Raw genomic sequence first — 17,220 nt, forward strand, 5'->3', positions numbered from 1 at the left:
GGATGGAGATGGCAGTATGGTTCGAGGGTGCGGGTTACCGCGCAACCCCGGAGAATGTGCGCCTGGGTGGCGGTTTCTCCCTGGTGACAATTTTGGCAGATGGGGTCGTATTCTTCGTCTCTGATGAGTGAAATTCTGGAATCCACTGAGGGTGGACATGCCGAAATGGGCGTGGCTTAAACTGGCCTTCACTTTTCTTCCCGCAGTAGCGACCGACGACCCGACCTTAATGTTCAGCGATCTCAGCCAAGTCATCCCTCCGGAGGGGTAAGTTCAAATCATTTATAATGCGGGGCAAAACCGCTTTCTCGCTGCCCCTCAGATTGCAACCAGAAACTGTAATTCACATTTGGAATCCCTCACTGCGTGGTTAAGGTGTCCACCTACAAAGACGACAACTGTGCCCTTGCGAAAGCAAGCTCTTCATGAGTAAATTAAAAACGCAGTAACACTCTCTCTCGGTGGACACCGCAACCGCGCCGTGAGCGGTGGCTCAATGCTCAGTGGACACCAACACTCTATGGGACATGCTGGGGACGTTTGGAACGTTCCGCGGACGTCCAGTGCAGTTGCAGAGCCCATTGGGTGGTTGTGGAGTTCTTTTCTTGTTTTTTTTTGTTTATTTTATGTCTTGTTGTTCCGCCACATTTCGATTCTTGCTGACTACCAGTTATTGCTCTTTTCTTGCTTCTTTTTTTTGCCCTGTTATACATGTTAATGTTCCTTCTATGTATTCAAGTTGAAATTTTTATCACCCCCTATGTAATACCCTCGTGAAGAGGGCTTTTAGGGGCATCTTGAAATAAATAAATAAAATAAATAAAGCTGCTGAGCATAAGGTTGCGCGACCAAATCTCGGCTGTGCTGGCCGCTACCGAAAAATCGCACTTTCCGCATTGTTCGGGCGCTGTGAATGGTGTCACGTGGATCGCCATACCCTCATTATCACGTCTAATGCCATCAACCAATGCTATAAATGCATCTCGCTTTGAGCAAACGTAGGTGTGCTTTCGTCGCTTAGATTGCTCTACAGAGGAGCCGGCACTGTGTCCAGTGGTTATGGTACTCGGCTACTGACCCAAAAAACGCGGTTTCGATCTCGGCCGCGGCGGTCGCATTTCGCAGGAGACGATTCGCTTTGAGGTGTTAAAATCCATAAAACCAAACGAAACAATATTTCTCTACACACTGAATACATCTATTTATCAGTCTTTTCCCTTCTCGACACGAGCATTTCTTCTGACCCAATCTATTGGGTCGTTACCGATACCTGCTCGTACACACGATACTTGGCGCACATCCTGGGCATGTATACAATTCAGTTAAGTATTGTTTTACTGTAAGCAAGCAACTTTACTGTAAGCAAGCGTTTATGAAACAGTCGTATAGATTTATTCGAGTTTGCTGCGAAAATAGCGACTTTTGTGTGTAATATAAAGCATTGTCTATAGCGCCTAGTAACGCTACCCGCTTGCGGCCCTAAAGCGTGGAGCCAACCAGTATGGCACCTCTCTTCTTTCGCTCCCTCTTTCATTCATTTCCCCATGGTTCGGTTGAGTTGTTCACCGAGATGTGTTAGTTCCATTTTCTTCGCTCAAAATCAATTTTATTTATTTTTCCTTCGCTCTCTTCTAATTCTTTTAGCCTCTGTGTGTGCTGTGCAATGCGCGAAACCGGGCGTGGAGGCCGCGTTTCGATGGAGGCGAAACGCAAAAGGCGCCCGTGTGCTGTGGTTAGTGGTTTTTGAGGAAAGCAAATGGCGCAGTTTCGGTCTCACTTCTCGGCGGGCACCTTCTCTGTTCTCGGCGGTGGGTAGGGAGGCAAGTGGGAGAGTAAGAAAGAGAAAAACAGGTGCCGTATAGTGGAGGGCTCCGGAATAATCTCGACCACCTTGGAATCATGAACCTGCACTGGCATCGCACAGCACACGGGCGCCTTTGTGCGCTGCGCCTGCATAGAAACTCGGCCGGCGCGCTCGGGTTCGAACCCTGGTACTCCAGCTCAGTAGCTGAGCACCCCAACCACTGAGCCACCGCGGCGGGTATGTGCCGTGGGATGGCTAGAGATGTGAAGGCCTGAAAAAAAAAAAAAAACTGCAATTTTAGAAAAAAACGGTTTTTTCCATTTTTTTTCAGACGAGAAAAAATGGAAATAAACATCGAAAATTTCACAATGTAATTTCAAGGTTTTACGATTGCTTGCTTTTAGTTTAGGTTTTTGTTTTTCTTTGAAAACCATTACAGCGAGCATCGTTGAACGGTTGGAGAGCAGTCGTCATCGCCGGTGCCAGGTAGTGCTTTTGAAACGTTCGTGCTGCGAGTAGGCGGGTTGAAGGCCAGGTCACATATAAGATCCTGGCTTGACTTAAAAACACACTAATACTTGAACTCACGGCTGAAGTAGAACAAAATGGCTGCAAATTCTACAGCGCTACACACATGGCACAAAAAACATAGGTGGTCCAACTGTGGTCCAACTCGCGCGGACACCCTACAACACAAGGGCGTCATCTGCATTTTGCCTCCATCGAAATGCTGCCTCTTTGCTGGGATTGGATCCCGTCTCACTCAGGCTCAGAGTAGAGATCAACCGGGGCGGGTGGCGGTGAAATGCAGATGCGACCATGCACTGGCATTTCGTTCCGGGTCAAAGTGCTCGAAGGTTGGCGGGATTAATCTAGCGCTGGCCACTGTACGACGTGCCTCACAGGCCACGCTATTACTCTTAGAAGTGAAAAATGCCTGGCTATTATGAAATGTGGTGCACATCTTCGCCATCAATACATGTTCATCGCATGTCATGCGTACCCAAAGCGAAACAATAGCTAAAACGAATGTTATGTCGCCTTCGACATCGTTGGGACCAACACCGAGCGTAATCGCTTCTCTGGATTGTTGTCACGTTAATTCATTGATCGTCGACTGATCTAATTACTGCTTAATTCACTAATTTATTCATTTATTGATTAATTCACTAATTTACGGAATGAGCAGAAAATTGGCCGATTAATCGATTCATTGATCGATCGCTTGATTGATTGGTTGACTGATTGATCGATTGATTGGATTGGATTGAAGGGAGCAGCCAGAAAGCGAGGAGGACGACTATCCGGACGAAGTAGTTCCCGTCATCTGCTGCTGCATCCTGGTCCTATTTGTGATCATGATTATTCTCCTCTCCCTGATCTCCAGCTACTCTACTGGTGAGTATATAATGAGCGTCACCCAATACTCTGGCAAGAATTGCGAACTGCAATGCGCTGTCTACACAGCTACGTCGAATTGAAAGGATAGTCATCAGTTTGTGCACACAAGACCGCATACTCTCGTTGTTTCTTCTACACTGAATTTGAACATGATTCAAGTGCGTTTACCGTCAAGAAGAAAACTTCTTAGAACAACGGCAAATGTGTACCTTTCGCTCGTAGAGAAGCGACTGGCCTTGTGCGGATCATGCGTTCTCATTCATGCGTACGAGCAACCTGTACAGCCGCCTGATTCGCTTCTGGGCCATTCAGTGCGTCTTGCCTTTCATTGCCAGCATTTCAAATATCTGAAACGTGACAGCAACCATCATCCTCACTCATCCGAATTCTCTGACTTCCGGTGGAATCGATCCGAATATTCGGACTTCCGGTGAAGTCCCGCTACACGGCCTAAAAGCGAAGCCATTGAGCTGTGCACTTTCGATAAAGGCTGTGCATACCACTACATTGGCTCGCGGTGGTGAAGCCGTGCCCCTTCTCCCTCGTAGTCCTGCATTAGATACGCAGGAAGAAGCAAAAACATACTGCTTCATGAAAGGTGTGGGCTGTGCTGCAAAAGCAGGATCCGGCGTCAGCCACTCAGGGTCCAAGATCACAGAGCTACTGGAACGTAGCGGCAGATCCTGACTGACCAGTGCTCTTGGTCTTCCTGCCGCTGGCTGTCGCGACTGGTGTCTAGAGTCTGTGCGGCAGCCAGTTACCAACCGTTATCACGAGAAACGGTCTATGTGGATCTAATCAGCTCATGCCACCGGATTTGGAGGGAGATGAATTCTTTAATGAAAACTGGAAACTTGAAGGGAAGCTGAAACGGTTTTTTGAGAATTCAAAGTTATTTAAGTATTCGAATCTATCAAGCTTCTAGATAAAGCATGCAAAGTATTTTTGCACTAGCATTTAAGATGGTGACATAATCGTCGATTAAAACCGCGACGATGTTTAGGCTTCTTCTCACTACGTTGAAGGAGTGCGAGGAAACTCGGCAGTGGCGTCATTGTTGCCGAAATTTCAGATGTCCGCTGCTTGCGCCCGCATGCTGCTGTGCGTCGTTAGATGGCGCCAAACAATGCATCGTGAGCTTCACCTTCGACGGCGTCGGTTTTCTTCCATGGATTAACCGTTTCTTCGCTGGAAACGTAGTGCCGTCACACGTGACGTCATTATCGGGGCCTCTGTCCGTCGCTGTGCACTTCAGTGAAGCTGAACGCCGACGACGACTTTATGCAGCGATTACGTCACCATTTCAAATGCTAGAGCAAAACGATTTCGCAGGCTTTACCTGCACATTTTGCACATTCGGCAACCTTAAACTCATCGAATTCTAAAACCGCTTCAGTTGCCCTTTAAGCCTGGTAATATACCTGACACGCTACTCGAGATAACGATGATGGTGTTACATAACAATGATTCCGAATGAAGTGATGCACTTTCACGACATAACCACGAGCACATGCATCTATGGAATTTACATAGGGCGCATTAAAGTTCCGTTCCATGAAAAATCTTTAAAGGGCTTTTGTCGCCACCTCTGGGGCCAGCAACGTGCTGTGCCGTGCTGGGGAGGCGGAAGAAATCTTTGCATAATGTTTGGAACATTTGTGGTATGAATCTATCCGTTTTCACGAATACAAGAATGCTCTGAATATTAGGAGGATAAGGCAAACTCGCAGTAAAATAAATCAAGAGATCCAAAACCAATGCATTGTATTCACCTGTCCAGCTCAGGTGCTTCCAGCCGCGATAGCAGATGCTGGGGCAGCAAACATTCTTTTGCCTTCCATATCAAATGTTCAATAAATAACCACTACGACTACTATTCACCTGAATGGTAATTAGAGTTCACAAAGTTAGTTAGGGCCATGTAAATTACAAAACTATCATAACCTTAGCAGTAAAATACGTGAACCTCACTCCCAGATACAAAAATCGCTCTTCAAGTGATCATGGTGGGTCGTCGCTCGTTAACAGCTCGCTAATAGTTTATTTCTGGGCTAAAGGCCTGAAAACTTTTGAAGAATGATTACGTCACATGAGAAATTGTTGTTGCTGTCTTAGACTGTTTCTTAATTAGTCTCCGAACCCTCGATACTCATAGGATACTCTCAATATGCACTCGATACTGAAACAAGGCTTGATTCATATGTTATCGCGATGCCACCGCCATTTCCGACTAGTAATTTTGGCGTGGATTCTGTTTCAGATGAGAACATGGCCGACACAAGTAAGCAATTCCTACATGCACGTGCCTTTTACTCTTTTATTTCCTCTGTTATGCGACGCATTATTATTATTTAGAAGTGTCAAAATTCTATGCGGCGATCCATGGCCTATACTTGCTGCCAGAGGAAAATGCTGCCTTGGTCGCAGGCTGCTAACAGGCAAACGGACAGCCAATGCAGCGGCTTTAAATTCATAATGCAGAAAAAAAAACACCGTACATTGTGCCAATGGAACCGGGGAAAATTGATAAGCTTTCCAGTAAGGCATGTTGTTAGTGACGCAGCGCTCGATTCAGTTTTGTTTATAAAAAAAAAAAACAGTCGCGGAGTTTTTGCAGGAACGTTAAATGAAACGAACTGAACGATGTGTCGAAGTATAGAAACATGCAAACACTTGCATAAATGTAGAATATCGGGTAAGTTTACAGAAAAATTCTTGGCGTTGTCACCATGCAAAATTTCAAATAAAGTAACAGGACGTTTCGGAGCCAGCTCGGTTCCTTCTTGAGGGATAACAGAGCTGGTTCGGAGACGTCGGGTTTTTCGGTTGTCTTGGTTGGAAGCAAGACAAGCTCTTACCGATGCAACACAGCAAAAGATTTCTCTTACGGGCGCTTTGCCAACTAGTTAGGCGATTCTGTCCGAATGTTTACTTTTCAGTCTGTCACATAGCCACCCTATGTTCAAGAAAGTTCTTTTGGTTCTTCCCAGTTCTTACCTACCGAACGTATAAAGGAGTATAAACACCTAACTTTTTCTGTGCGCGTTTTGTTCTTTGTAAATGGTTTGGTTTGCGGGGTGTAACGTCCCAAAGCATCTTAGGCTATGAGGGACGCCACAGGGAAGGGCTCCGGATAGTTTCGACCCCCTGGGGTTCTTTAACGTGCATTGACATCGCACAGTACACGGGCCTCTATAGAATTTCACCTCCATCTAAATTCGACAGCCGCGGCCGGTATCTAACCCGCGTCTTTCGAGTCAGCAGCCGAACACTATAACCACTGAGCCACCGCGGCGGCTCTTTGTAAATGATGCATAAGGCATTATTATTTATAATAATGTAGATGATGCATAAGGCTTCATTATACATGTAATACCCCGTGGTTTTCTCCTGTGACCGCTAAATAATTGGTAATCGAATTTCTTTCTCGTGCTGTTTTGGCTTCGGTTTCAACTGTCGAACTATGCCTGTGACGTCTATGTGCGCTTATAGGTCACGTGAGTCATGAAAAACTGCGACATAGTCGCTGCTGCGTCGTTCTAATTCACTACTGTGCCGAAGCCAGCCTTCCTGAAGAACCGGAATGACAACAAATGTAGAAGCAGCGATTATATTGCAGTTTTTTCATGCTTCACGTGACCGATGACCACACTTTGACGTCACAATCATCGTTAGTTCGGTTGTTAAAATGGAAACCGAAAGATCACGAGAAAAAAATCGATTATATAATATTTAGCGGTCTTGGGAGAACACCACGCGGTAATCCATGTATAGTAATGCTTTACGCATCATTACAAACAAGAAAACGCATGCACTCAAAAGTTAGCTGTCTATCCTGCTTTAATGTGCGAGGCACTACGCTTAATAAGAGGATTATTCATCATTGAAACATCAAAAGGCTTTTCTTCTATAGTAGGATACAACTTAAAAAAACAGCAGTTTCTAACACTGGGCCGCAGTCCGCGGCGTCCTGCATTACTCCGCTCGCCAATCGCAACTGTAAACGAAATAAGCTTTTTAATGTTTGACTACATGAAACAATCCAGGTATCAAAATTCTAGAGCTCATAATTTCTTTATTATGATAAGCTTCTTGTTTACGTAACTTGAAATGTTTAAGTAGGGGACTACTTTTTCGTCGTGGAAAAATTTTGTGCGCGGAGGCTGAATGTGGGCGGAGCTTCACTGCAGACTTAAGTTGTATCCTACCATACTTGTTTTTTGTGTGTTTTATAAATAGTTTTCCTCTTTGCATAGAATATCCAAAAACCATTATAAAATTTAGCGGAGAAATAACCAGACAATTAGCAATATCGTGCAAAAAGTTTGTTCCCTCTCGTATTACTCATGAATGTGCTCCGCTTCTCCTCCTCTCTCTCGTACCAAGCCTAGACTGCAGGACTCCGTATTAAACTTGACCTGCAACCAGCGCTGTGCTATACTAAGCACGCGTTCCCATTAAGTGTGCATCGCACTGTACACAATATACACATTCGGGTTTTTTTATGCCTCACGTGACCTATGAGAACACACTGCTGTCAGTCATCACTCGGCTATAGAAACCGAAACCGAAACAGCAGGACATAAAAATTCGAATATAAATCATTTAGCGGTCGTAGGCGAATGCCACGTGCTGATTCCTACATAGTAGTGTCCTCCGAATCATTGCTGATGAAAAAACATGCCACCAAGATCAGGTGTTTATACTCCTTTAATAGCCGACATTTTATGTTTGAGCAAATGTAGGCGTAAGGATTACGAGTGGTTCTAAACCGAAAAGAAGGACTTTCTGTGCCTATGTTATACTTTCATGTCATGTCCGTCACGAGCGTTTCTCCTTCAATCGTCGCTTACTAGTCGTTTGCCGGCGCATTTGTTTCTGCAGAGTCGCCGGCAGTCACATACAAGCCTCCTGGGAAGGGCGGAAAAAGTAAGTTCGAAAATTACTGGTCACGTGGTGCCGATGTCGGAGACAATACTTGGGCATTGCAAACAGTCTTTCTAGCGAAAGCTACATTAACCACGAACTTGTGATTTCGCTGTGGCGGTGCTCCGAGGAGGCACAGAGGCCGACCTTGAGCCGTTGCCTAGCAACCGCCGCCGCAGCTGGCGGACGCCGCGCGCTCACCGCGCCATCTGGCATGACGTCACACCGCGCGCCTTTCCGCCGTTTGGTATGACGTCACACCACGCGCCTCGTCGTAGTGCTCGCCTCCGCTCGCTTCGCCAGCTGTGTCACATGCCTGATAACATATCGGAGGATTGAAAAAGAGAGTTCGTGTGCGCCGCAACTCACAGTTGAGGACTTTCGCTACGTATATTCTGGCATAGCCGAGCTAAGCCACCACCAGTTTTTTTAAAGACTGGCTAAGCGCCGCATTGCTGTTGTCACGTTGTCTAATAGAGACGGGAAATCGACTGAGATTACTTACAAAAGCTGCACTGGAACCGATGGCGATGCAGTGGAAATGCCTGTCGAGTTCATAGCCGCTTCGTGCGGGGTCAACAATGTCTCCGTCGCCCGTTGAATGTCGGAACTAAAAGTTGGTATATGGTTGTCTGCTAGACAGTGATGCTGCTTTTCAGGTAGGCCTGCACCATAATGTCATGTGGGAGAAATAAGGTCATGGTCATTTTCTTAATTTTTCATAAACACCTTCGGTGACAATGATGTAGCTAACGGTTGACTTCCAGTTTCCCGATTCCTACATTATTTACCCCTCACATATTCCAGGTGTGTTAACGATGATGAGGTCATTTTTTTTACATAGATTAAATAACAATGTCGGCTGCAGTCTGCGTGCCTATCGAGTTCTTCAATGTAGGCATTCATACGTCACATCAGGATGACATCTTCATAATCTTTAAACTCTTCTATGCCCTGGCTTAAAAAGTTTTCATAATTTCTTTACACACTCTACCTGTCCACAAATAAGATCCATGTGCTTTTTCCCGGTCATGTCCAGCATTCTCAGACAAAAATTTTTTAAATCAGAAAATTGTTAGATACTGTTATAGAAATATTGAAGTTAATGGCCCATTCTTCTGGAATGTTGCGAAATACTTATTTTATAGTGCTTTCGAACAGTTAAGACTGCCACAGAAACCCAACGAGAAACGCTTTTGACGACAGCGAAAACGTTAAAGGTGCACTGAAGAGGAATCTGAACTCGTCTTTTTGCCGCGGGAACTCAATCTACACGTTCTGAGCATTCTTAGAAACTTCTATTTATTGACCTGTGTGGCCGATTTCTCTAATTAAATCGAATTAATGTCCGGCTCCCGCCTTTTTTTTTAATTCTCCCTCGTACGGTGGGCGGAGTCGACCAACACGCGGAGTGCCTTTCACCCAGTCCCGTGGCGGCTTGCCGCTCTGCCATCGGCGGAGTAATACGTAGTAATCCGCAGAAGCAAATAGTCCGCGCGTATTTTTATTTCTGCGGACTTATTTTGCGGCTATATTATCTGCGAATGAAACTATTTATTCACGGAAACCTAAAAAACAACATAAAGCGAAAGCAAAGCCTCCACGGAGTTGGCTGAAAGGCACTCCACGCGTTGGTCGACTCCGCCCACCGTACGAGGGAGAATTCAAAAATAAAGGCGGGAGCCGGACGTTAATTCGATTTAATTAGAGAAATCGGCCACACAGGGCAATAAGTCGAAGTTTCTAAGAATGCTCGGAACGTGTAGATCGATTTCCCGCGGCAAAAAGGCGAGTTCAGATTCCTCTCCAGTGCAGCTTTAATAGAAAAAAAATGTAAGACTGCTGTTGGGTGATCAGCGGGTATAATGATTGTTATAGTGAAATCTTACATGATATGAAAAAATTGCGCTCATAAACGGTTTCAAGCTATGGTAGTATGACAATGTGATCATATGACTGTTACCATTTGGTGCCTGACCTTGACATTTGATTTGAGACAGTGGAGGCCACGCTTAACAGAGCTTTCGCTCGTATAACTAGATTCAATCCACGTTGAACTGCATTTTTGTTCTTATGCATTATCCCGCAGAGAATCCGGCTGCTACAACGTCAAACACTTTCACAGGTGAGCTCTAACTTTCGAAAAAATTCGCTGTGGCTTAGCTTGGTTAAGCCCGGTAATTGCGAAAGCAATATCCGTACCTACGCCATGGTACAGCTGGTAGTGTAGCTGGTGGTGGTGCTTGTGGTTAGACTTGTAGTGATGCATCGGTTATACAATCCAATCCAATGCAATGTAATGCAATCCAATCAATTCAAATCCACTCCACTCCAATCCAATCCAATCCACTCATATCCAATCCAATCAAATCCAATCTAATCTAATCCAGTCCAATCCAATCTAATCTAATCCAATCTAATGCAATCAAGGTCAAATGAAGGTCAATGGTGGTCACGGCCGCGGCACGGTAAAGGCGTGAAAGTGCAAGTAGTATTGCTTTCGCAATAAAATATTTGCTTCATTGAAGACCTGGGGAAACCGTCGATTCTGGCACTTCCTCCAGCTTTCGGAGTTGATCCGTACGAAAAGGCGGGGCTGAAAAAGGTCTGTTTCATATGGAAAGAAAACTTACCCATGGATGCGCTATGGGGACGCCTTTTCTTCCCTAACATACCGTCTCATTTTTGTCACCAGCGATATTGCGAGTCATTTTAGTGAAAACCGTATGGCGGCGTCGCAGAGTCCTCCCTTAAAACTCGCGGGCGATACCGGTCGATATTCCGGGATTTACACGCCGTGACTTTCGAACAAGGACTCGTAAAAAGGGTCATTTCGCATGGTGTAAACTAACCAAGCGATATTTATTATTTAGTTGGAAAGGGGAAAGGGGCAAGAATCCTCAGTCTTGATTTCTGTAAAGAACATGTCAAGTGTGCGCGAAAAGTTACCATCTCTCAGATAAATATTTGTTATACAATATCTATGAGGTCACCTTAAGTCCGCATCGTGGCTCAACAGTGGCGTCCGGGTCTCGGTTATATTTATTTCACTCGCTGGAGTTGGCTGAGTTGTAAGGAGTAGATATGTAAACTGCTGAGTGAATCTACGGCATTTTGAAGCATCCGTGCTTGCAAATCAAAAAGGCATAAACACAATGGCCAAAGCCGCATCAGAACTGTAAGAGTTGTAAACCACGGAGGTGCATGCCCATCTTCATTTCGCATGCCTGGCTTGAGATGTTCGATGGAAAAATATTCAAACTTTAGGACACTTTTTTGCGTACACATTTGTGGCCGCTGTATCATTTACGCGCGGATTTGATATTGTTGAGGCAATGTCCACAAATGTGGACGCAGCGCCTGAAGTGGCACACTTCACCGCTCATAAGGCCTCTTTAGCTGTCACGCTGAATTGGAAGTAATCATGACTCAGCGATTCTGATTGTTTTCTTTTCTGTCGCATAAGCGACCGGCCCTGGGTCATTTCAAAGCAGCACGCCAAGAACAGCAACGCCACCTGGGGTAGCCAACGGTAGCCAGTCGCCAAATCCCAACACAAGCTGGACTTACAGCGGACCGGTTAGCACTGGCACCGGGAACTTGACGAGGCGGCCTCCAGTTTCGACCCTGAGTACGCGTTCTTCCGCGTTCCCAAAACCCCCTACACGTACTCCGGTGTCTACCCGGGGTCCGGTGACGCGGCGAACGACCGCACCGACGACCGCTTCCGTAAGGACAACGAGGTCGACAGCGCGAACCGCGCAGTCGACCGCAAGAACTACAAAAACACAGACGACAGCGAAGACTTCGAGAACACCACCTACGGCGAGGTCGACAACTGGTACCAGGGGGCCGACGACGACCAGAACCACGACCACAAGGAGGCCGACGACGACCAGGACCACGACCACAAGGAGGCCGCCGACGACCCGAACCACGATCACAGTGAGGCCGACGACGACCAGAACCACGACCACAAGGAGGCCGACGACGACCAGAACCACGATCACAACGAGGCCGACGACGACCAGAACCACGATCACAAGGAGGCCGACGAATCGCACGACCACAAGCCCAGCAAGAACGACTGCCTCTTCCAGAATGACAACGACGTCGACAGCGCGAACCATGCCGTCGAGCGCAACAACTACAAGATCACAGACAACAGCGACGACTTCGAGAACACCACCTACGGCGAGGTCGACAACTGGTACCATGAGGACGACGATGCCCACAAGTACACCAAGGAGAACGACGACCACGGCTAAGAGCACGACCTCCACAACTACGAGAAGGACGACGACCAGAACCACTACCACAAGGAGATCGACGATTCGCACGACCTACACAACCACGAGGACGACGAAGACCAGCACCACAGCTACAAGCAGGCCGACGAATCGCACGACTCCGAGCACGACCACGAGGCCAGCGAGCACGACGCCTGGTTATGATCACAGTAAGCATGTACATCATACAAACTGCAGCGAGACGTTAACAATCAGTTCAGTTCAGTTTATGGGGTTTAACGTCCCAAAGCGACTCAGGCTATGAGAGACGCCGTAGTGAAGGGCTCCGGAAATTTCGACCACCTGGGGTTCTTTAACGTGCACTGACATCGCACAGTACACGGGCCTATAGAATTTCTCCTCCAAAGAAATTCAGCCACCATGGCCGGGATCGAACCCGCGCCTTTTGGGTCAGCAGCCGAGCACCATAACCACTGAGCCACTGCGGCGGCACGTTAACAATCATTAGCTAGCACGACTGAGAAAGCGCCCTCGAGTCGTAGTGTTCACAGTGAGATATCAGATTAAAGGGCAATCATCTTAATGCTATAGAATTGAAAGCCTAGTCAGGAAAAACAATTGTGTCGTCGGTAATATAATTCTCTCATTTCCTGAAAGAAAATGATGTCACAAGGACGGATAATTGGTTTATGGATCATGGGGGTTTAACGTACCAAAGCGACTCAGCGTAGTGAAGGGCTCCGGAAATTTCGACCACCTGGGGTTCTTTAAAGGGCCACTGACCAGGGTCCGGACATTTTTGAAAAACAAGCCCACTGCATAGATGAGGCATCGAAGATAACCTCTGCAAAATACTAGAGCCATGCGCGCCCCGAAAAGCTGCGAAAATTCAAATCAAAGCCCGTTCGTTCTTTCCTTGCTTCAAAAACGGGCCCGGCCCACTACTCTGCTCCCCGCTGACGTCAAGGGGGGCTACTTTCGCTAAAGGCACTCCATTGGTGCATCGTTCTGACTGACGGGAGAAGGTTGGGCGTAGCCTTGGCGTCGCGTCGTCTGCACAAGGCTTTCCGCAGCGCCTTCTGTTCTGGCTCATGCCTACAAACCCGCATGAAGGAACACAAAAAAAACTGCGGAGGGAGCGTGCGGCGACAGCCTTGAACCCTAGCCATAAAAAGTAAAAAAATAGTAAAACTGAGGGAGTTGGTTCGCCCCCCCCCCTCCCCCCCGCCGTGATCACGTCACGAGACGCTCTGCGTGCGCGCTCCCTTCTCAGTTTCTTTTCTTCTATGCGAGCCCCCCAAAACAAGGTTTTAATTAGTAGTGCAGCAGAGCCTTTCCCTCGCTCGCCCACTTGACTGCTCCGCACACACACCGCTTATCTTTCGTGCATCTTGCGTACGCCTTGACTCCAATGAATGACATATGCTTTGGAGCGGAGAAAAGACACAAACAGACAGAACACAAACACGCATGGAGAAAAGCAAACGGGCGGTTGCCGGGTCCGCGCTTCGCCGTGTGTTTCGAACACAACCGACTTCCACCCCTCCGCTCGTGAAACGGTGGGGAGGCCTAAAAGAAAATGAAAAGGTGGCTCGTTAACTGGGAATGACAAACAGATGTATGAAAGGATGCGCTCGCTAATAAGTCTAGGTGGTCGAGCCGATCGCGCCTCTCGATCGTTCAGTGTGCGGAGAAAATGCAAAAACCAAGAAAAGAATTCTATTGAAGGCGGGGCCATGACGTCGCCCTGTGACGCACTCCACAGACACCACGCCTCCGGCTTACACCGGAGAAAGAAGGGGTGATTTTGCCTTGCCGAGCCTACTCGACGAGGAGCGGGAGAGAAGAATTTCGAGGAGGGAATGGAAGGAGAGGAGGCTCGCTCAAAGAGAGGTAGAGAGTGTCTGCTGCGCTGGGGTGGGCACAGGCCCTTTAACATGCACTGACATCGCACAGTCGACGGGCCTGTAGCATTTCGCCTCCATCGAAATGCGACCGCCGCGGCCGGGATTGAACCCGCGTATTTCGGGTCAGCAGCCGAGCGCCGTAACCACTGAGCCACCACGGAGGGGAGCGGGATATGAACACGCGGCAGAGTGAACCGATCAGTTCTGCTGTCTAGGGCTTGAGACTAATGCGTCATCGCAGCAGCTTAGCAGTCCTCCTGTTAAACTGGCAGTCTATAGTGCTGTGGCTTGGAAGCCACATTTTCCATCTTCCATCCGTGCGCGTGGAAGCGCCGTCAGACCAGCATTCAGCAAACCAGACGAAATTGCTGGCAATTAGACGCAGTCAAATTCAGCTAAAAGACCTAGTGCTATCGCAATGTCATCCGGTAATGGTAATTAAGCGACTGACAACTTTATATTTATTAGAGCTCAGCGTACCCAGTGCCAAGCTGTGAGATTCAATGCACTAATTCAAGCTCATCTTTCGTCTTTGTTTCAGCTCCTCGTCCCGGGAAACCAACGCGTAAGTGTTACACCCTTAGCCCGCATAGTGTTCGCAGACGAGGTTTGCAACGGTCACGATTGGACCCTGAGCTTTCTTTCGCGCTCTTCACGGGGAAGAATCTCCTTAAATCTTCTTACAGTGCCATTTTTCGAAGCGAAGTTCCATGTTGGCGCTGAGAAAATTACCTCTCCCTTCAGAATATTTAATAGGCAGTAGCTGTCTAGTCTTCTTATGTGCAGGTTTCGGGATTTTCACTAGAATCACGCTATCGCCGACTGCGTAACGTGTCAGAACTATCTAACTGCGATAAGCGGGGCAATCGGCCAGAGTTCACGCAAGCTCACCAAATCCTCTCCGCTAGTTTCGTCTGCTACACTCTGCTACTTCATAAATCGAATTCTTGTTCTCGTAGTAGTAAGTTCAATGGCAAAATTCTTGTTCTCGTAGTAGTAAGTTCAATGGCAATTTTCTGGCCCCTTTGATTTATTTTGTTTATTTATTAGTTGCCTGCATCGCCCGCAGGGCATTACAGCAGGGGGGGGGGGGTACAGACTTCATTATAGGTATAAAAACAATTATTGCAGTGCATGGAAAAATGCATCATTAGATGTGATACAAACAATGCTCGATGGCAAACTGTTCCAGTTCCGAACAGTTCTAACAAACAACAAAAGACTGCAACAAAAGACTCAATAATTGTTGAGAAAATCGGGTTTAAAAGTGTTTCCGCCACTCAGTTCAGACTCGTGACCGTCAAGACCGAAAGGCACTTCGTGATTACCGTTTGAGAGTGTATGGTGGTGCAGCTTACCCTAAGTGATTTGCACGCAAGAACAACTGTCACCACAGGTGGCTTGCGGAAACGGCTAGTGGTGGCGACACCTGGATTTGAAAGTTGGTACAATATTTTAGCTGATAAAAGTTTAGTTATCAGCGCACGTAGTGGGCCATTAGAACACACAGCGGACACGACCCAACGCGCGCCCGTTGCTCGCAGGAAACTTCACACTCATCTGTGTCTTCGAGTACATCATGCGCAGCCATCGCCTGCGCTGGGAAAAGCCGGACCAATGTACGGACTACGTCTACATCCGAGCGTTCACTTACTTCGACGACAAGAAAATCAACCACGAACCTCTCATATTTACCCAAAAGACGCTCAAACGTAAGACTCTCCCACAAACAGCGGTTGTTGCGGCGAAGCCTGTGTATACATACGCAACAATTCTGAACAAAAGCACTTTTTAACAGAAAAAAGTTTATGAATGCAATTTTTTTCATGTATTGTGAGATTTCACCATAAAAGTAGGGGTGTGCAAATACCAAATTTTTCGAATACGAATACTTGGTTCCGAATATCGAATCGAATATCGAATAATCAAGGACAGACGCATTTAACCACTACAAAACATTTATTTGAGCACCCAAGAACATCACATGTAATGTGGAAGGAGGTAACCAGCGATAATTGACGAGCCACCTCCTCCCGCACAAACTGCTTGATGTGCTCAAGAAGTGTCGGCTGATCGTGGGCAGGACTGCCTGCTTCCAAGCTCGAAATGGTGGCGTCCGAGCAAGTGGTACGGCGGGTGACATGTCGCTGTTTGCGGAGCTCGTCGTAGCTCTGGCACAAAGACACGACGTCGGAGATGGTTTGGGGGTCTTTAGACACCAACATTTGAAACGCATCGTCCACAATACCTTTCAGAATGTGTCGGATTTTGTCAGCCTCGCTCATAGATGGATTGAGCCGCTTACACAAATCAACGACGTCCTCGATATAACTTGTGAAGTTCTCGCCGTTCTGTTAGGCACGACTTCGCAACCGTTGTTCAGCGCGAAGTTTTCGGACAGCGGGGCGGCCGAAAACGTCAGTCAGGCTGCTTTTTAGAGCCGCCCAGGTAGTAAAATCCGCCTCGTGGTTGCGGAACCATAAGTTGGCGACGTCGGTCAAGTAGAAGATGACGTTTGTGAGCTTAACGACGTCATCCCATTTGTTGTATGCGCTCACGCGTTCGTAGGAGGCGAGCCAATCTTCTACGTCAGTGTCGTGAGTGCCGCTGAAGATCGCCGGGTCGCGCTGACGGACGGCACCAGAACAGAGGACAGGCTGGGCAGGTTGGACCGAGGTGTCGGACGTCGTGGTAGAGCCTTGTAGCCTGGGCATCGTGGCGTAGGTCCACGGGGAGAACAAGCAGCACCTCCACCAAGTGTAATGTGGAAACTCGCACAGTTAGCGTGGACGGGCACAGTCCTTGTCCCAGCGGTGCCGCTCAGCAGGCCAGCGTTCGCAAGCGCAAAACCCGAACTTCGTCGGCTTCGCCTATCTTCTTCCTCGCCTTCGTTGGCGCTAGCTGCTGGGGCATCGAACTCCAACTCTCTTCC

General features: G+C 47.5%; 2 protein-coding genes across 3 annotated transcripts in view; both read left to right on the top strand.

Moving 5' to 3' along the window:
• Positions 1-144: 144 nt before the first annotated feature.
• On the top strand, positions 145-15,655 carry LOC149347540 (uncharacterized). The gene is made up of 7 exons (XM_089541596.1): positions 145-267; positions 3,078-3,202; positions 5,466-5,486; positions 8,090-8,134; positions 10,221-10,256; positions 14,830-14,853; positions 15,642-15,655. The coding sequence occupies exons 1-7, from the start codon at positions 158-160 to the stop codon at positions 15,653-15,655; spliced, it is 375 nt and encodes a 124-aa protein (XP_089397722.1). The 5' UTR covers positions 145-157.
• LOC149347541 (uncharacterized) overlaps positions 15,509-17,220 on the top strand; it is a 29,132-nt gene continuing 27,420 nt past the window's right edge. For both annotated transcript variants that reach the window (XM_089585606.1, XM_089585607.1), the window contains exon 1: positions 15,509-16,000. In XM_089585606.1, coding sequence (XP_089441732.1) covers positions 15,868-16,000 — 133 coding nt within the window. In that variant the 5' untranslated portion in view covers positions 15,509-15,867. The remainder of the gene's footprint in view (positions 16,001-17,220) is intronic.

This window comes from Amblyomma mixtum, chromosome 4 (assembly GCF_055824585.1).
Source record: "Amblyomma mixtum isolate Tamu chromosome 4, ASM5582458v1, whole genome shotgun sequence".
NCBI classification, from domain to species: Eukaryota; Metazoa; Arthropoda; class Arachnida; order Ixodida; family Ixodidae; genus Amblyomma; species Amblyomma mixtum.